Here is a 21,377-nt window from a genome sequence, read left to right as displayed (position 1 = left end):
TGCTACTGCTGGTTCGCTCAGGGACGCACTACGCATCCGCAGTACTAAAAAAAATGCTTCTGCGCATGCACAGAAGCAAAAAACAAAATGGTGGCATGTATGGGGCCGCCGAGAGAACCAGTTCGGGGGGCATGGCAGGCCGAGTTACTACCTACTCAGCTGAACCAGTCCCAACCAGTAGGAACCTATCTCTGGATTAGGGTATAAGCATCGTAAATAAGTAAATAAATAAGCCTTTGATTGCTTTCCAAAAAAAATAACTTTTTTCTTATCTACCAAACTTCCAGAATTCCTGTTACTAACTCATCATGGTTATTGTTTCATTAACATGGCTCAGTAAAAAAAACATAAACGTTAGTATGAAACATGTGATGTTTGGTTTCATCAAATTTTACGCTACTCAGAATGCCAGCATTAAAAATAGTTATGTAAAATTATGGTTTCACTTGTCTCTCATTTATTTACAAAGCTCTACTGGGCTATCTTTTAGTTTCTTAAAAATATGGAATAGATTATCATTTCTTTTCTTTCTTTAGACATCTTAATGCCACCCATCAAACAGAAGGCTCGCTTTAAAATTAAAGATGCCAAGTGTCACTTAAGGCCCCGCAACAAAGAGAAGATTAAGGAAGTTGGAAAGCAGCAAACTCTTCTAGGTACAAGAGACTAATCATTAATCTTAATCCTTCTTTTTTAAAGCCTAGTGAAACACTGCATTTTTTTCTCAATTTGGTATAAATTAACATTTGCGGTTTTGCTTAATTCTGTTTTACAAGTTGTGGGAACGGCCCTAATTGTTTTCTTTTAATTTGATTGCTAGTGATACAGTAATAGGAATATATTACAGGTAGTCCTCAACTTACAATATTTGTGTAGCGACCATTCCAAGTTTTAACAGCATTGAAAAAAGTGACATTTTTCTGGTCCAGTCAACTGTCTTGTTTTGCACAGGCAGCAAAAGAAATTCCCAAGGCATTGTTTTTCCAAGCGTATAACTTTACTGTCAATTCCACGTAGGTACAGAAGATGCAAAGCCAGTTCTGAAGTTTTTGCTCAAAAAAGCAGCTTAGTAAAGTCCCCTTTTTCCCACCAATTGGGCCACCCATTGTCCACCAAGCATATACAATCAGTTTGTTTTGAGAACAATCTGCACCTTTGGGAGGTTTCCCAGCATTTGACCTTGAGGTGGTAGAAATTCTTTCAGGACACAGACTTTGCTCTTGAATTCCTCAAGTCCCTCCCATCTCTCTGTACATTCCAATTACTCCCTTCCACCCTCCCTATTTTCTGTTGCCTGGTTGAAAGCAGAGATGTATGAGAAGTCCACCATGACAGGTCCTCACACCTATGATCCCTGAAGCATCCCCATAATCACGTCATCAAAATTCGGACACTTGGCAAGAAGTATATTTAGAATGATTGCAGTGTCCCAGGCAGGGGTGGGATTGAAAAATGTTAGCAACCGGTTCTCTGCCCAATTGCTGGGTGGACATAGCCATGTTGGGCTGGCCTACTCAGCCTCCTGCACCACGGTGGGGGAAGGCGTTTTCACCCTCTCCAGGTTCCAGAGGCTCTTGGCAAGCCTCCGGGAGGGCGAAAATGGCCTCCCCTGGGCTCAGGAGGCCCCTCCAGAGGCTGGAAATAGGCTCATTTCCAGACTTCCGGAACTTCCAGTATGCCCATTTTTTGCCCTCCCAGAGTCTCCGCCCGGGCTCTGCACTTACCTGGCATCCAAAACGGGCCGCGTGGAGATTCCTGGGAGGGGCAGAGCAGGGTAGGTGAAGTCAGCTAGCCCTTGCAACTACCGGTTTGGCGAACCAGATGTAAGATTAGCATCCGGTTCACTCAAACCCATCCGAACCAGCTGAATCCCAACCCTGGTCCCAGGGTCTTTTGATTGCCACTGGTGACCTCCCTGTATGGCTTCTGACAAATGTAGTCAATGGAGGAAGCCAGATTAGCTTTAAAACTGTGATTCACTTAATAACCATGGCCAAAAGAGGTCATAAAATTGGGCTCAACTTACAACCACTTTGCTTAACAACAGAAATTCTGGTCCCAATTGTGGATATAAATCAAGGACTATCTGTGCATAATCCAAAAGGGCTCAGTTAACCAACTGAGGCCTGTGTTTTAATTCTGAAGGGGAAAAAAGTTCAAACTCTGCAAAGAAAAAAGGAAATGAAGTCGAGGGAGTGGGAAATGAATGAAAGAGAAGAAAATTAAGTGGATAGTTCATATATCAGGGCTACAATTTTGAAAAGCCTTTTTTCCTGGTGTCAAATAAATGGGTAGCTCAGTCTAATTAAACCATGTGTTAGTATCTCTTGATATTACTAAAGGAACCATTAGGACATTAATCAGGGGTGGGCTGCAACGGTATGGTTTTCTTAAAGGTACTGACACCTTTCAATAAATGGTTTTGGAGGGTTTCTCTAACCCTGATTCATAAAACATTAATAGTGTATGAAGATATTTTTTTAATATACCAGCCATACTAAAGCTAATGCAGCCGATGCCACTGAAATAACGCTATTACACAGCTTAATTTTTTCCCGTGTTGTTTCCGTTGTGCAAAGGAGGTCAGTTCCCCTGTGCAGACAATTGCCACATAACTTTTGTAAATCTCAAATGTGATTCCTCTAAGAAAAAACGCCGTGGGCGAAAATCCCCATCAAAAGAAGTATCCCATATCACGGCTGAGTTTGAAATGGAGATGAAGTCTGAAGAAGTCTCAGGTTAGTGAAATATGTTTGTGTTATTCCTTTGAGCCAATTTTAATGCTTAGAACTAATGCCACCTTCATGCATTTATAAAGACTTATTTACATTCCATTGCACAGTCCAAACATTCTTCAGCATCCCTATTATTAGATATTGATTAATCAGCATGATATATGTATTAATATGAGGGCACACATACAATTGTGATGACAAATATTCCACAAATGTATGGCTTGTTCCCCAGAAGCTCTTCCAAGGGGTTTCTTTTATACTACTTGATGTGATCCCCCAAATGTAGCTTTTCTTAATTCGACTATTCATTTTTTGGCGGGGAAATCAAAACTCCATACTGAGGTCAACGTTAAACTTGACTCATATTCCTAGAAGTTTCTGCTACTGGGAATCTGTCTGTAGAAATAATTATCTGATTTGGTTTTTATAATATTGGAATGCATGCATGCATGCATGCATACATGTAGTATGTATGTATGTATGTATGTATGTATCAGAGGTGGGATTCAGCCAGTTTGGACTGGTTCAGGTGAACCAGTTATTAATTTTATGTCCGGTTCAGTGAACCGGTAGTTCCAACAATCAGCTGACACTGCCCTGCCCCTCCCAGGAGTCCACATGCAGCCCGTTTTGGATGCCAGGTAAGTTCAGGGGGTGTGGAGCCTGGGGAGGTGGAAAACGCGTCTCCCGGAGGCTCATGGAGGGTGAAAATGGGCCTTTTTCCTGCCTTCAGAGAGCCTCCGAAGCCCGGGGAGGTGGAAAACAGGCCCTCCACAGCCCATTTTTGCTCCCAGGAGGCTGCAGGGAGCCCTAGTAGGCCCAAAATGGGGTGCAGGAGGGTCGCTCCCCCCGCTGCCCATTTTTGCTCTCAGGGATGTGCAGGAAGCTAAGTGCTGCCTGTCACACCCCCTGGCCATACCCACCATGGCTATGCCCACCCAGCCGGTCATTAGGGCAGAGAACCAGTTGCTAATTTTTTTGAATCCCACCACTGGTATGCATGTACTGTCTTTCCCCCCAAAATAAGACAGGGTCTTATTTTCTTTTGACCCCCAAAATAAGCGCTTGGCCTTATTTGTGGGGAGGTCTTATTATTTTTGAGGTGCAGGAGGCGGCAAGTGTGGTCACCTCAAGGCTGCTACTGTGTTGCAATATTTTTGGGGAGGGCTTATTTTGGGGGGAAGGCTCATTAGCGCATGCGCTCAAAAGTCCAATTGGGCTTATTAACCGGGGAGGTCTTATTTTTGGGGAAACAGGGTATGTATGTACATGGGTATGAATATGTGTGTGAGTACCGCCTAAAAATAACTGATAGTCACCAGATTCGTCTGCGTATAATAAATAGTCCAAAGAAAAACAAAAACAAACATATACCAAACCCTAAACTGTATAAGGTTATGATGTTATACAGAAGCGAGAGTTTGAGGTTGAGGAATTGAGTGTTGACTTAGAACAGAGACAGCTGGGCTGCAGGAGGGGCATCTAGTGGGGAAAAAACAGGTCTAGAAATAGCGTGGGAGAGTTGAATCTACTGAATCTGTGAATAGATTTCTGTAGATTCTAGGTAATGAGTTAGCAAATCACAAGCAAGGTTTCTAAGGCTATGGAATTTCAACATACTGATTCAGATATCATAGGTGTAGCAGGCAACATTGTCTAAGACGGAATCCTTTGTTAATTGAGATAGATTAATTCAATTATTGATATGAATGCCTTCCTTTTCTTGACGGTGTCAGTGACTTCAGGAATGTATTTTACTCCAGACAAATTAGAGGAACAACGAGGTAGCAAGGCGACTCTGAAAACTGTGTTCTAATTCAGCTCTCAATCGATTCTAACATTTCTATTTCTCCCTTTTAGACACTTGCAATGTTGACTGTTTGAGAAAAAGGATGGAGCAGAAACTACAGACGGCTATCAAAACCTTGAGAAAATCTATTAACAAGCAGCAATTTTACATTCAGTTTTCCGGGACAGAGTACGAAGTAGCTCAAAAGGCAGCTAAAATTGTCAGCGAAGGACATTCCTGCAGCACTGGGCAAGTGCAGCAAGATGGAAAATGTGGTAAGATTCGAATAAAATGCTTTACTTCACAGGCCCAGAAAAACTGTTTTCTCATGAGAGGGTTTTCCAGATGTTTTTATTGCAGTTCTGGTTAATATTTTTTTCCCTAAACTGAACAAATTAGAAGCCTGATCTTTGACTGTATTGTCTACAACAGGGGTGTCAAACTCAAGGCCTGGGGCCCACATCTGACCCCTGGGGTGCTTAGATCTGGCCTGTAGGGCCATCCTGGAAACAGCAAGAACTATCCATTGGTGCCTCTGTCAGTGAAAATGGAAGGCCTCAGGCGCCCCCACCCAGAGCTCCATTTTTGCTGGCAGAGGGTTGCAGGAAGCCTTCGTAGTCGAAAACCTAGCTTGGGAGCCTGTTTTTGCTGGTAATTTGCTTGGACTACCACAGGGGCCCTGGCACACGTGATGTTGAGCTAGCCACGCCCACCCTGGTCATGCCTACCCTAGCCATGGCCCCCTGCCCCCCCCAAGGTCAAATACAACCCTGATGCGTCCCTTAATGAAATCAAGTTTGACACCCTTGGCCAGGGTTCCAAATAGCACCCCAAAGTAAATCAGAGTCCAAGGCAAAGTATTGCTCAAAGTTCCAATTTATTAAGAGAGCCATGTTGGCACATCTGGGAAAACCCGAATCTGAAAGCTTTCCGGTTTCCCCCACCCAGTTGAAAGTTCATGATCTTGCCCCCACACCCACAAGTCCATCACATGGTCCAATCTCCCACTGCCATGCTTGGCAGCTTCCACCCATCCAGTTCTGGCCAAGGGCAGAGGTGCAAAGACAAAGAATGACCTTGGCTTTCTAGAAAGAATTTTGTTATGGCTACATAGCATCTAACTCTGTACAATCCCCCTTCCCATTTTTCCACAATAGAAAATGCATAGTAGAATAATAGAAAGTGTGGCAGGCCAAAGAGATGGCTGCAGGCCTGACAATGTACACATTTCAGAGCTTGTTTTATGTATAGATGTAAAAATGTGTTCTTAATATTAGCAACGATGCTATGTGGGGATTTAAAATATTACTCAAAGATTGCAAACTAGATTAGAATTGGCATCACAGGGGGTACAAGTAGAATGGTGGTCCTACTTACAGATACAATCAAGGTTTGCACATGATAAGAAGAAGGAAGGTATTGCCAAAGATTACACAATATTAGATAAACTTTTGATACAGACAGAAAACAGGCTGATCGAAGTGTTGTATAGAGTTTTGTTGGAATATAAGCTAGAGGAGGAACATGTCAAAGAAACTATGGTCGCCTGTGTGAAAAATTTCGGTTATAATGTGGAATTGGCTAAGTGGGAAAAACTTTGGATACTTAATCAGAAACTAACAATGGCTGCGGCGTATAAAGAAAATCTTTATAAGATGTTCTACATATGGCATCTCCCCCCAGCATGCCTCTCCAAAATGTTTAAAAATCTGGCCCCAATTTTTTGGAAGTGTAAAAAAACACCAGGCACTTTTATCATACGTGGTGGACGTGCAATGAAGCAAAAAAAAACATTGGAAAATGATTCAATCGTGGTTAGAACAAATGGTGGGAGACCAAATCTTGTTTAAACCAGAAATTTTTCTCCTAGGTATAATACCGGAGGGGTTTAAGAAAGATACACTTTATCTAATTATACATGTACTAACTGCAGCGTGCATAACTTATGCACAGTATTGGAAAAAAGAAAATACACCATCAGAGCTAGATATAATCAGAAAAGTGTTGTCCTGTGCGGAAGCAGATAGGCTCACTCTTGAACTTAAAAATAAAGGGGAATCAGAATATTTTGAAGTATGGAACAGATTTTATGATTGGTATAAGACAAGATGACAAGACTGGAACAAACTGTATATATTGTGATTGGACAGAAGGATAGACAATGTATTAAGTAGGCTAATAGTTAATGGTTGAGACTAGCTGTATATAATGTGAATGTATGGTCACTTCGACTTCGCGGTACTGCATTGTTTTAAATGTAAAAATAATTTTAAAATATTAAAAAAAAAAGATTGCAAGATCTTATCTACTGTAAAGCTGAACAAGGGTGTGATCAGTTTAAAGGGATGGTTGCCAGTGATCAGTAGTACTATGAAGACACTGTGATAATGAAACAGTAATAAACATAGAATTGATTTTTATTTTCCCAGTTACCTGCAGCATTGGCACCTATTATAGTGGAGAACATAATCAATGCATCCCTTGCTCACCGGGGACATATCAAGACACGGAAGGTCAGCTCTCCTGTGAACCTTGTCCAGTGAATGATGGACAAGGCATCGCAGGTGCACGAAGTGTGTTAGAATGTGGAGGCAAGTCGCATTTCATTGTCATAAATTTCATTCAGAAACTGGAGTGAAAAGTTATTTAGAAATAGGAAAAAGGAGAAATCTGAGGCTATGACCTGAACGGTAAATCTTTGTTTTGTACTGACTTGTTTGTTGTGCCTGATAAATGTTTTCTGGGATATGCTTAAGTCGTACGTAATCAGTTAATGTGAAGCACCAATCAGGTTACTCTGAACCAGGGATGGGTTCCGGATTCTTTTACTGCCGGTTCGCTCAGGGACACGCTTTGGGTGTGCACAAGTTTCGGGGGCACGTGCACTTCAGGGTGGCGCGCTTTAGGAGTGTGCACGCTTTGCGCATGCGCAGTAATGAAAAAATTGCTTCAGAAGCAAAAAACAAGATGGCAGCGCCATAGGCACTGCCGATAGAACCAGTTCGGGGGCATCGGCAGCCGAGTTACTACCTGCGTCCGAACCGGTCCAAACCGGTAGGAACCCACTTATGCTCTGAATGTCCTAGAACAGGGGTCTCAAACTCGCAGCCTGCGGGCCAGATGCATCACACCCTGGCCACCCCACCCCCATTTTAGCGAAGGGGGGAATCGTTGTGATACATCACTTGATGACATGTCATTGCAAGATTGAAACCCCTGTCCTAGAATATACGGTAGTCCTCAACCTATATTCGATCGCTTACCAACCATTTGAAGTTACAACAGATTTCAAAGCTACATATGACCCTCCTCAAAGTTATGACTGATTCAGCATTTCATTTCACAAACTTCATTCAGAAACTGGACTGAAAACTTAACTGAAAATAGGAAAAAGGAGAAATCTGAACTTGTGACCTGAGTTGTAAATCATTGTTTTATATTGACTTGTGTGTTGTGCCTGCTATTCTCCAAAACACGTGAAGGCAGGGCAAGAAGCAATGGGTAGAAACAAATCACGGAGAGAAGCAAATTAGAATTAAGGAGAAATTTCCTGACAGTTAGAACAATGAATCAGTGTTGTGAATGTTCCAACACTGGAAGTTTTTAGGAAGATGTTGGATAACCATTTGTCTGAAGTGGTATAGGGCTTCCTGCCTAAGCAGGGGGTTGGATTAGAAGACCTCCAAGGTCCCTTCCAACTCTGTTATTCTGTATTTTATATTCTAAATGTTTCTTGGGATATGCTTAGATCCTGCATAATCGGTTCTTGTGAAGCATCAATCGGATTACTCTGAAGGTCCTAGAATACGGGTATATCTTGATAGTCCTCAACCTACATCTGATCGCTTATAACATTGAGTTACAACAAATTTCACAGCTACTGACCACCCATCCTCAAAGTTATGACTGCTGTGTGCATGCACAGTCATGCACAAAGTCATGCAATCCTATTTCGGGAGCTTGGTAACAGGCTCACATTTACAGCCAGTTGCACTGCCCCACAATCACATGATTGCAACTTCCAAAGTCCTTTGTTGTTTTCTAGCAGAAAAAAGCAATAAAAATAAATAAATAAAAATCCCATAGGAATCCCAGAGAGCAAATGCCACAGACACTGAGGCATTTGGTAACTGATAAGCTGTGCCTTAGTTGTCTATGGAGATTCTCAGTCATCCAGGTTATGGTTGTCCCAAAGGTGCTTTTTCAAGAGGCAACTGAACTTTCTGGCTTTTCTTTGAAGACATTTCGCTTCTCATCCAAGAAGCTTCTTCAGCTCTGAGAAGAAAAACCATGAAGTCCAGATGTCTCTTGAAAAGCACCTTTGGGACTGTGCCTTAACTACCGTATTTTTTTGGAGTATAAGACGCACCGGAGTACAAGACGCACCAAGGTTTTGAAGAGGCAAATAAAAAAAAAAGTTTTTGCACTCTGCAAACTTTCCAAAAATGACCCATTTTTCGTGAAAACAGGCCTGTTTTTTTTTAAAGGGCATGAATAGCCCTTAGGAGACTTGTAGAGTACTCCTGGGGGATGGGGGGGGCAAAAACGAAAACGGGCCCGTTTTTCATCAAAAAAGGGGCATGGATAGCCTTACGGAGGCTTAAAAAGTGCTCTTGGGAGCTGGGGTGGCGGAAAAATTGAGCAAAAAATGGGCCATTTTTTGCTCATTTCTGCCCTCCCCAGCCCCCAGGAGCACTCTAAAAGCCTCCTAAAGGCTATGCACGGCCATTTTGGTGAAGGGGGCAGGGTTTCAGGAGGCAAAAATGCTGTATTCAGTGTATAAGACGCACCCAGATTTTCAGCCTCTTTTGAGGGAAAAAGGTGCGTCTTATACTCTGAAAAATACGATATATTTATGTGTAAACCATAGATTTATTCCTTTTCTAGGGCAGTGTTCTCCTGGGCAGTTTTCTTTTGATGGTTTTAAACCTTGCAGACTGTGTCCACTTGGTACTTATCAGTCTGAACCAGGGAGGACCCTCTGTTTCCCCTGTGGTGGAGGGCTGGGGACCAAATACGAGGGCGCAGCTTCATTTCAAGACTGTGAAACTAAAGGTAAGTTTATGTTCTGTCATTCCATGTATTATTAGGGAACCTCAAAATAAAATATACCATACAATGATGGTTTGCTTATGGTTCATCAAGTTTTTTTCAACTCTTAGCAACAACACAAATAGATCTTCTCCATGATGTTGTAACCCTAACCTGTTCTTCCAAGTCTCACAACTAAGGAGTCCATCCCCCTCTTGCTGTTGGTTATCCTCTTCCTTCTCTTTCCTTCCATCATCAGAGCCTTTTCCAAAGAACTGGGTCTTTTAATAATGCATCCAACGTATGATAATTTAAAGCTGTTTTTTAATGCCTTGAGTGAGGATTTGGGTTGATTTGTAATAGAACCAGGGATGGGATTCAGCCAGTTCGGACAGGTTGAGGCAAACGGGATGCTAATTTTACATTTGGTTCGCCAAACCAGTAGTTGCAAGGCCTCGCCCACCCCGCTCCGCCTCTCCCAAGAGTCTCCACGCGGCCTGTTTTGGATGCCAGGTAAGTGCAGGGCCCACAGGGAGGCTCTGGAAGGGCAAAAAATGGGCCTCCCAGAAATCCAGAAATGGGTCCGTTTCCAGCCTCCAGAGCCCGAAGGAGGCTGTTTTCACCCTGCCGGAGGCTTGAGAAAAGCCTCCGGAGCCTGGGGAGGGTGAAATTTTCCCCTCCCCCACTGCCGTGGTGCAGGAGGCTGAATAGGCCACACCCACCATGGCCACGCCCACCCAACAACCGGGCAGAGAAACGGTTGCTAAAAATTTTCAATCCCACCCCTGAATAGAACAGGTATTTTATTAACCTTAAAAAGTTGCAAATGCATCTTGGATAAGACTTTTTGCCTAGTGCCAGCCTGATGTGTTTCTATTTTTCTCTCTTTTTGCTTCTTTTATCTTGCATACATTATAAAACAACCTGCCTCTCTTCTAAACAGTTCATTGTTCTCCTGGCCATTACTACAACTCTACAACCCACAGATGTATCAGGTGTCCTGTAGGAACTTACCAACCTGAATTTGGCCAGAATTATTGCATCACTTGCCCTGGAAATACAAGTACAGATTTTGATGGTTCCACTAACGTTACACACTGTAAAAGTAAGTTTTCCCTATGATCAGCCTTACTTGCAATATTGCCTTGAATGCCCTGTGAGCAGGTTGCTAAATGAGTTAATCTTAAATCTTATTGCCAGTCATAGCCCATCTGTAAGCTACACTTGTACTATATAATTGAGTTGAATTTGAAAATCTTACAGATGAAATTCAATGATTATTTGCTTGACCACTGTGTAAATATTATCAAAATGCAGAATTCACTCACCTCTAAACTCAGCCAGTCTAAAACCTGATTTATCCTTAGCATAGAGTAAGACAGTGGGGTGTGAAGGATTTCAGCCTCAGCTCACATCAAGTAAACTGTTTTTGAGCATCGAGGCAATTTTTCCATACAAAATCCTTCTTGCTTCTGCAATAAAATTGAACATTGCAGTGTGTCTCCAATGTGTTTTCACTTCCTTTAAAATCATATAAGGATTATAGAAGCACTATCTTAGCAGTCTGTTCTCTGTGTTAGAAAGAAGAAATGCCTTCTTTAGCAAAGGAGATATCCTAAGGGTTCATGACTCTAGAAAGAGTGCAGAGAGAAAGCAACAGAGATGTTAATACCACTTTATAATGCCTTGGTAAGGCCACAGTTGGAATACTGCATCCAGTTTTTGTTGCCATGATGTAAAAAAGATGTTGAGACTCTAGAAAGAGTGCAGAGAAGAGTAAGAAAGATGATTAGGGGACTGGAGGCTGAAACATGAAGAACGGTTTCAGGAATTGGATAAGTCTAGTGTAATGAAAAGAAGGAGCAGGGATGACATGAAAGCAGTGTTCCAATATTTAAGGGGCTGCTACAAAAAAGAGACCCTATTTACCAAAGCACCAGAAGGAAGAAGCAGCATGATGTAGAAACTAATCAAGGAGAGAAACAGCCTAAAACTAAGGAGAAATTTTCTGACAGTGAGAACAATTAACCAGTAGAACAGCTTGCCTTCAGAAGTTGTGGTTGCTTCATCACTAGAGGTTTTTAAGAAGAAATTGGATAACCATTTGTCCAGAATGGTGTCGTATCTCCTGCTTGAGCAGGAGGTTGGACTAGAAGACCTCCAAGGTCCCTTTCAACTCTGTTATAGGAATGGCTGCATTAACCCTCTCTGTGATGCAAAGAAATATAACAACCTAGTGTATTATTTTACAATTTTTACTTGAGGAAGATGCTGGAGTTTAAACAGGTACAAACGACTGACATTGGTTCATTTTTGTACATTAATAATATTGTTCATTGGTTATTTATTGCTCATTTACAAGTATAATTATTTAGTTGTAATCTGTATATCATCCGTATTTAATTATTAGCTGAATTAGAAAAAAGTTTTTTAGACCAAGTGTGATTTCTGATGACCTGATGGACATATGCGATTTTCTTGGCAAGAAGGTAGAACTTTTTTTTTGCCATGGCCTACTCCCAGGGTTGGAGGATCTAGGGATAGCACTGGGATTTTCCAGAGGCATCCCATCCAAGCATTAACCCAGCTTGACCCTGCTTAGCTTTTTTGAGTCCAGCTGAGAACAGCTATTGCTGCTGTCTGCTGAAACAGGATGCAGCTATAAAATGATATCTCCTACATAGGATACATAATAAAATATACATTTGCATGTATAACTTTACTCTTCCTTGGCAGAAGGAAGTAAACAGTGTTGATACCTAATCAACTGGGTTGGTTCTATGATGCTGTCACTCACATTAAATCAAGCTAATTTAGAGCAAGGGTTCACATATGCTTGCTAACCATAGCAAGCATGTGTAGTAGAGGGGAAATATGGGCTCACTAGGAGGAAAGGAAAAATCACATCTACTCTATAGATTTTCATTTTCTTCCCAAATAGGAAGGGGTTGTTGTTGTTTTTCAGGAAGAGGAAACATTCACAATCTATTTATCAAATTTGGCTTTGGCTTAGAGAAAGAAAGGAAGGGAAGGGAAGGGAAGGGAAGGGAAGGGAAGGAAGGAAGGAAGGAAGGAAGGAAGGAAGGAAGGAAGGAAGGAAGGAAGGAAGAAAAAGAAAGAAACTTTTAAAAGGCAGCACGATGCATCCCATCTGAACTGATGAAAGAGTTTTTACCACTTGAGTCTTTACATACAAGAAGAGATTAGAGCTGTGCTACAGCTTGTATTTGGAAGCAAAAAAATTGGATGCTTTGGAGAGCATAAATATAGCCCCATCATCATTCTTAGAAGCATCTGTATCTTCCCTAAGAACTTAAGGAGTTGCAAAGAAGAACAGTGTTTCCCCTCCCACCCATTTCAAAGCACAGCCAAAGGCAGCTATTCACTCCCAGCTTACAGAACGTAGCACAATCAGATTTATAGTTAGATCAAGACCCCAAAGGAAAATCATCCAAAATGATATTCACGAAGCAATTTTTTAATTTGCAAAATGATTTACTGTTGTATAGCTTCTTAAAGTAAAACCAGTGAAGAAAACCCCTTTTGTAGAAACAGAGAAGTAAAACATGAGTAGATCAGGTCAGTCTGACTTCATCTCTTCCTCACTCCTGGTCTCCCTCTCTTTCTTTCTCTCTCTCTCTGTAGATCAACAGTGTGGTGGAGAACTTGGAGACTATACAGGGTTCATTGAATCCCCAAACTATCCAGGAGATTACCCAGCCAATGTCGAATGCACTTGGAATATAAGCCCACCTCCAAAGAGACGGATCCTCATTGTAGTCCCGGAGATCTTTCTCCCAATTGAAGATGAGTGTGGTGATGTTTTAGTAATGAGAAAAAGTGGTAAGCTTCGTCCCTAGAAAAGCCTGTCCCTAGAAGTCTGTCATCTCAGAAGACAGTCACTGAATAATTTATCTGATTCAGAAGTAATGTTTATTTATGTAAAACTTCACAGTGTTGACTTAGCTCTTAGCATTTAGAAGCTACATCTGCAGGGAGAACTGACTCTAAATTCAACATCTGACAAAGATTTTGTCACATTTCCTATATAACACTTTCAGTAGTGTCTAAATGCCTGGTGTTGGATAATGACCATGTTTTCTGTAGGATTGCAATATAATAATCACTTCTGGGTCTCTTTTTGCTTTCTACCGTCCAATTTATTTCTACCTCCAAAACAATATTAAATGAAATTATTTAATATTACTAGCATAGACTAGCACAGGGGTCTCCAACCTTGGCAACGTTAAGCCTAGCGGACTTCAACTTTGGGAATGCTTGGACTTGAAGTCCTCCAGGCTTAAAGTTGCCAAGGTTGGAGACCCCTGGACTAACATAATCATGAGTCCAAACAAGATTTACAAATGATTCCCTAACTTCTGCCAATGAAAGTTACCATATTTTTTGGGTATAAGATGCACCCCAAAAAAATGTGGGTGGAAATGTCTGTGCGTCTTATACAGCGTATGTTGCCGAAGCCCCACCCTCCACCCGCCCACCACCCTTCAGCCATTTTCAGCCTCCATGCTTCACATTTTTGGCCTCCGCACGCTCCGTTTTAGACCTGTTCCAGGCTGCGCAGATTGCCACAGCACATCACGCCGATCACCACCTCCACGCATTCCGTGCGGAGACTGAAAACACAATGCACGAAGGCACTGACAGGCGCCGATGTTCTGTGGCGATCCCCGCAGCCTGGAACAAGTCTAAAACTCAGCACGCGGGGGCTGAAAAAATGTGAAGCATGGAGGCTGAAAATGGTTGAAGGGTGGTGGGCAGGTGGAGGGTGGGGCTTCAGCAACATATGCTGTATAAGACGCACAGACATTTCCACCCACATTTTGGGGGGGGTGCATCTTATACCCAAAAAATATGGTAACTTTCATTGGCAGAAGTTAGGGAATCATTTGTAAATCTTGTTTGGACTCATGATTATGTTAGTCCAGGGATCTCCAACCTTGGCAACTTTAAGCCTGGAGGATTTCAAGTCCGAGCATTCCCAGAGTTGAAGTCCACCAGGCTTAAAGTTGCCAAGGTTGGAGACCCCTGTGCTAGTCTAGAACATCGCCGGCGTTGGCGATGTTCTGACAGGCGGCGATGTTCTGTGGCGATCCCCGCAGCCTGGAACAAGTCTAAAACTCAGCATGTGGAGGCTGAAAAAATGATGCGCGGAGACCAAAAACGTAACACTTGGAGGTGGCAATGGGCTATGGTGATCCTCGCAGCCTGGAACAGCTGATTGGGGGTATTCCAAGAGGCCGATCCAACCCCCAATCAGCTGCTTGTGCTGAATCAGGCTGCAATAATGTGTTGAAGCTGACCGGGCTGATTGATGTTTGCTGCAAGGAGGCTGGCCAAATTAATACCGATGGATGCTGGTAGGCGGAGGCAGAATTTCTTTTTCTTGTTTTCCTCCCCCAAAACTAATTTGCATCTTATACTCCAAAGCATCTTATACTCCATAAAAAATGGTAATTTAATTAGATCAGCTGCAAGATAGTGGGATCTACCAGTAGTTTGAATAATGGTCTTAACTCAGTGACAGAATACAAGTTTTACATAAGGGAGGTTCAGTGTTCAGTCCCCAGAAAAACATGGTCGCCGGATAATTAGGAAACATTTCTCTCTGAAAGGCTACATAGAGATGTAGCCGGTCTTGCTAATCTTGGACTAGAGAGAATGCTAAATGTAGCACTTCACACATCTTGGAAAATCAAATTTTATTTTTACAAGAATCTATATGTTTATTTTTTGTTTTATGTTTAAGCTTCACCTACATCAATTACTACGTATGAAACCTGCCAAACCTATGAGAGACCCATAGCATTCACCTCCCGGTCCCGGAAATTGTGGATTCAGTTCAAATCAAATGAAGGAAACAGTGGCAAAGGATTTCAAGTGCCCTATGTAACATACGACGGTAATATTTATACCAGTATTGTAATCTAATATACAGTAGGTGCAGGGCCGGATTTTCCTATAGGCTAACTAGGCTTCAGCCTAGGGCCTCAAGATCAAGAGGGGCCTTTGATTTTTATTTATTATCCGTGCCACATTTTTTTATAAAGGTTAGTACCAATTACAACACGTTTCATTTAATATATTGATATATATATCACAGTAATGATGTATTTTATTATCTCTCATGTGTAATTTACAAACTTAAAAATGGGAGGTGAAAGGGCCCCATAAGTGGAATAGCCTAGGGCCTCTTTTCATCTAAATCCGGCCCTGAGTAGGGGTATGCATAAATAAGCCAAAATATTAATAGGTGTAATAGAGAAGAAGGGATATAAAATTTCCTGGTTTCTCCTTTTCCTTTGGGCTTTTTAGAATCAATATTGGTAATGATTTTCCATACAGGAACCCAAGGTGGTATTCAGCCTGTTCGGACAGATTCTCCCGAACCGGTAGTGGTGACCTGTGGGTGGGCCCGCCTTACCGCCCCCCTGCCCCCCCACCCAGGCTCCAAAACATCCTATGTAGCCTCGTTTATGACACTGCGCATGCGTGCATGCCACGTGCACAAGCAAAGCGCATATACGGAAGGCCGCACACATGCACGGAAGCAATATATAATTGCTATTTACAAGTTATTTTACTTAAATACCCAGAAAGTACTCAGAAAGCATTTTTAATAGCTAAAAACCTATTTGGCTCCCTTTCCCTTGTTCTTTTACTGATGAAGGATGATCATACAATTTTACAAACCATTTGTTGTATGAAATGTTTAACCATGCTTAAAACTCAAGAGAGACTTAATCATATTTCTACCTAGAAAGGAGATGCCTTTATACTAATTCATGTTTTTTTTAATTAAATGCAGTCATATTTATTTGTTTTATGCATTGAGGAGAAAACATTTCCTTTCCTTTCCTCTTCAACATGCTCCAAAATTCAAAAGGACTTTGGAATTCTCTCTTCGTTTTTGTCTTCTTCACAATATAACATCCACGGGATTTGGTTAAGCGGAATATTAATTTTATATCCATTTGCAATCAACATTTGAAGCTGATTTGCAAATCCCAATCGATGACAATCTCAGCTGGGTTAAACTTTAATCAATATAGCTATATTAACCCCAAACTTTTTTTGTCAAACAGATTTAATTTATTAATTTGATTTTTGTATAGAATCTGTGGACAGTGTCTATTCACAGCCTGTCTATCCATCCACCATCCCTCCCTCTATTCCAGTGGTGAAATTCAAATTTTTTTACGAACGGTTCTGTGGACGTGGCTTGGTGGGCGTGGTAGGGGAAGGATACTGCAAAATTCCCATTCCCTCCCCACTCCTGGGGGAAAGATATTGCAAAATCTCCATTCCCACCCCACTCTAGGGCCAGACAGAGGTGGTATTTGCCAGTTCTCCGAACTACTGAAAATTTCTGGTACCGGTTCTCCAGAAGCGGTCAGAACCTGCTCTATTCCCTGTGATCTTTACATTCTCACAGAAAAAAACGTAATAATCCAAAGAGAAAATAACCTATTATTTCTTTTGAGCATCAATTTTACAATTGGTCTAGTTGTTGTTTATTGGTCTGAAATAACAACAGAGATATCTATATCTGCCCTTTTGGGGTAGCAGTGAGAGGGATTGTTTTTGTTAGTTTTTGTGAGTAATGAAGGAACTTTACCTCAAGCTGGTCAAAACCCATGCAAAGCCACCATTCAGCATTCATAGAATCAGTTTGATAGGGTAGTTTAGGCTCTGGTCTAGAAATCAGGAGACCCTGAGAACTCTATGCCTCCCTTATGCATGAAACCTAGCTGAGATTTTTTTAAAAATCATATAAAAATCTAAAAATAATTCGCAGAGAGAGAGCCTGACAGGGGACATTTTTGAGAAACTTCCCAATTCTTTGAGATCAGACACAAAAAGGGATTTCTATTAGTTTCTCTTCTAAGATCTTCTATCTACATATCCTGTAGTTCCTGGGATATTGTCCTAAAAGGCTATTGGACTGCACCAGAAGTGGGTTCCTATCGGTTCGTACTGGTTCGGCCCAATAGGTATTATTTATTTATTAATTAGATTTCTAGACCGCCCCCTCTCCCCGGAGGGACTCGGGGCGGTGTACAGGTATAAATTTTAAAAACCCATCCAAACAATAATATACATAATTAAAATTAAATTAAATAACCCCTGTACAATTTATAAAAATTAAAACTAGCCCATAAAACCAATCATAAAATTTAAAAACCAAAACTGAGGTGGGAAGGCTGGAATTAGGCCAGGCCGGCTAGCTGGAACAGGTGGGTTTTGAGTTTCTGACGGAAGGAGTGGAGTAGTAGGAGGTAGTAGGAGGTAGTAACTCAGCCGGACACAACACTCCCTGAACCGGTTCTACCGGTCTATTCCTTCTTGTTATTTGCTTCTGCGCATGCGCAGAAGCAATTTTTTAACTACTGTGCATGTGAGCATTGCCCATGCACCCAAAGCGCATGCATGCCCGAAGCACATCCCTGAACAAACCAGCAGTAATAGAAGCCGGAACCCACCCCTGGACTGTATCTTGATGCCAAAATGGTGAAGGAGGGAAGCGCCATATACATTTAATAAATAAACAAAATACAGCTAAATAAACAAAAACCCTGTGTTTAAATTCAGGATCGCTTCAAAACATGTGGCTAATGTGCCTGGACATTGTTGCCAGTAAAAATAAATCATTGATTTGGTCCTTTCTCCATTCACTTTTCAGAGGACTATCAGCAGTTAATAGAAGACATTGTTCGCGATGGGCGTTTATATGCTTCAGAAAATCACCAAGAAATTTTAAAAGTAAGCTTTCCATACTTAGTCTTTTCCTAGTGACTTTTATTTAAGAGGTTGCAGAGTGCTTCTTAAAATTGGAAGACTGAAAACCGGAATTCCATTCTAAGGGGAAGGAAATCTTACCCAGTGAGGGAGGCTGGGTAGGAGGGCCAAATGGGAGGGCAGGAGAGCCATTGCGAAATTCTTATTTATTTTATTTATTTAGTTTGTCAAACATGTACAAAATAACAGCTATAGGTATAAACATGGACATGAACAAAGGAAATGAGGACAAATAAATGAGGAGAGTGGGACAGGGATGGTTGGCACACTGGTGCGCTTATGCATGCCTCCTTTATGGACCTCTTAGGAATGGGGTGAGGTCTACGGTATACAATTTAAGGTTGAAGCTGTGAGGGTTTGAGGATGTAATTCCAGGCGTTGACCACTCTGTTGCTGAAGTCATATTTTCTGCAATCAAGTTTGGAGCGATTTACCTTGAGTTTGTATCTATTGTTTGCTCGAGTGTTATTGAGGTTGAAGCTGAAGTAGTCCTTGATAGGTAGGATGTTGTAGCAGATAATTTTGTGTACTATGCTTAGATCAGACTGTAGGTGGCGTAGTTCCAGGTTGTCTAAGCCCAACATTTTGAACCTGGTGGTGTAAGGGATTCTATTGTGAGCAGAGGAGTGGAGTACTCTTCTTGTGAAATACATCTGGACTCTGCTCAATTAATGTCCGATAAACAGTATGGATTCCAGGCAGACTAGCTGTATTCAAGAATTGGTCTGGCAAAGGTTTTGTATGCTTTTGATGTGCTTTTGCTGCTTCTGTCTCCCACAGGACAAGAAATTGATTAAAGCCCTATTTGATGTATTGGCACATCCTCAAAACTATTTCAAGTACACAGCACAAGAATCAAAGGAGATGTTTCCAAGGTCGTTTATAAAACTATTGCGGTCAAAAGTTTCCAGATTTCTACGACCATACAAATAACTTCTAGTGCTTTTTCAGGAACTTTTGTTTTATTTTTGGTTCTTTTGCATTCCTGTCAAATATTGTATTGGGTTTGACTGTAGAAACAGTTTTGCTGATTTTAAGATTTCCTGCCCATCTTTATCTGAAATTGTATATTGAAGATAACTATTGTTTTATAATCTCCAATATTTGATGGGATTTTTTTTTCCACCTCAAAAGAAAAGTAACTCGGAATTCCAGAGAACACGATTTTATTTTCAGTTTATCATAGAGAAGCATTTGTTTTAGAAAAGGAACCTTGTTTAACTACCACATAAAGAAGAAACCTGTTCTTTTTTGAAGAAACTACCTGAAAAGAAGAATTATTGATAGAAAAAGTATGTAGTATAAATGATACTTGGATTTTGAATTGCACTTGAACTTTATATGTGAAATTTTCAGAAGGGGAATCTAAACTTCATTGTTTTCCTTTTGGTGGTTTTATGGAGACTTTTTTTTATAAACCAAAAAGAAGGTGGGGATAAAATATAGCTGCCTTAACTTTTGTTTAATGGGTTAGGCAAGAATAATCCTACAATCCATAGATTTCTTGCTCCCAATATAACATTTTTAAAAGTCTATTTTGAAAATGGAATGCAATGGTTGAATTAGACACAGAATTGGTTTCTCTGCTAAATATTATACCAAGAAGGAACGATCTTAAGGGGGTGGGATGGACACCAGTAGCTAGTTTTCTTGCTCTTAACTGAATATCGAAATATGTATAAAATCTAATAGGCATCTGTTTGTGAATACCAAGGCAACAGAAATATCACTCATATAATAATGTTTTTCAGAGGCATAAACCACAGCTCAGATGCTTGGTACAAGGTGTGATGAAGTGGAGTGAGAGATTCATGTTTTCTCTCCCTCCCTCCCTCCCTCCCTCCCTCCCTCCCTCTCTTGCTTCGCAAAGGACTAGAGTTTTTTTTCTTGAGAAAGATAAATTATTTTGTCCTTTCATGTGTGCATTCATTGGTTGACGGCTCTATAATCCTTGCTCAATATGATCTGCTTATCATAACTGTTTTATTATGAATCCCTGAGTTGTGGAGGAGAAATACATGATCCTACTCTACTTCTTGGCATCAAAGCTGACTTCAATACCTGCTGTTGTTGGCATCTCCAACCATGAGCAGAGAGTTTAACGCGATTTGATCAGCGAAGAAAATTGACAAGAATTGAAGATCCCAAGTTCTCTTACATGTCCAAAGAACTAGGACAATGATTAAATTAGCCATAAAAGTAGTCTTCCTTCCTTCCATCCTGCTACCGGGTTTCCCCGCAAATAAGACTCAACCAGAAAATAAGCCCTAGCATGATTTTTCAGGATGCTTGTAATATAAGCCCTACCCCAAAATAAGCCCCAGTCAACCAGACAAAAGCATTTTAGTGCCATATTTCCCCTAAAATAAGACCTAACCAGAAATTAAACCCTATTGCATCTTTTGGAGCAAAAATTAATATAAGTCCTGGTCTTATTTCCAGGGAAACACAGTAGATGTTGTAATCAAAATGTTTTCGATAATAAATCACCAGGCAAAAATTGGGAGGAAGAACAGAACTACTCTTCTATGTGTAAACCAGTAAATTTTTGAACTTTTCACAGCACTCTGACATAGGGCTATCTTAACACATGGGCCTGATGGGTACTTGCCCGTGGGCCCCATGAGCATAGGGGCCCCATACTAATCTGTGTATGTTAACTTTTCAATGCACCTTGTATCATATAAATACAGCAACATATTTATTACATTTTACTGCATTTTTAATTAATAAAATAGGTAAAGGTTCCCCTCGCACATATGTCCAAGTTGTTCCCGACTCTAGGGGGGCGGTGCTCATCTCCGTTTCAAAGCCGAAGAGCCAGCGCTGTCCAAAGATGTCTTCGAGGTCTTGTGGCCTGCAGGACTAAATGCTGAAGGCGCACGGAACGCTGCTACCTTCCCACCAACGGCGGTCCCTATTTTTCTACTTGCATTTTTATGTGCTTGCGAACTGCTAGGTTGGCAGAAAGTGGGACAAGTAATGGGAGCCCACTTCGCTACATG

The 21,377-nt window shown here is 41.3% G+C and overlaps 1 protein-coding gene across 4 annotated transcripts in view; it reads left to right on the top strand.

The window, feature by feature from the left end:
- Positions 1-20,617, top strand: part of SCUBE1 (signal peptide, CUB domain and EGF like domain containing 1) — a 177,250-nt gene extending 156,633 nt beyond the window's left edge. For 2 of the 4 annotated variants that reach the window (XM_081957478.1, XM_081957477.1), the window contains 10 exons: positions 537-656; positions 2,580-2,738; positions 4,596-4,799; positions 6,954-7,115; positions 9,412-9,579; positions 10,499-10,660; positions 13,201-13,398; positions 15,323-15,475; positions 18,257-18,336; positions 19,153-20,616. In XM_081957478.1, coding sequence (XP_081813604.1) covers positions 537-656; positions 2,580-2,738; positions 4,596-4,799; positions 6,954-7,115; positions 9,412-9,579; positions 10,499-10,660; positions 13,201-13,398; positions 15,323-15,475; positions 18,257-18,336; positions 19,153-19,305 — 1,559 coding nt within the window. In that variant the 3' untranslated portion in view covers positions 19,306-20,616. Of the gene's footprint in view, positions 1-536; positions 657-2,579; positions 2,739-4,595; positions 4,800-6,953; positions 7,116-9,411; positions 9,580-10,498; positions 10,661-13,200; positions 13,399-15,322; positions 15,515-18,256; positions 18,337-19,152 lie in introns of those variants that run through there. The other 2 variants (XM_081957479.1, XM_081957480.1) reach the window with 2 other exon arrangements.
- Positions 20,618-21,377: the final 760 nt, after the last annotated feature.

The sequence above is a fragment of the Natrix helvetica genome, assembly GCF_964273705.1.
Source record: "Natrix helvetica genome assembly, chromosome: 6".
Taxonomy (NCBI): domain Eukaryota; kingdom Metazoa; phylum Chordata; class Lepidosauria; order Squamata; family Natricidae; genus Natrix; species Natrix helvetica.
The sequence above is the reverse complement of the archived record's forward strand: the minus strand, read 5'-3'. Positions and strand labels throughout refer to the sequence as shown.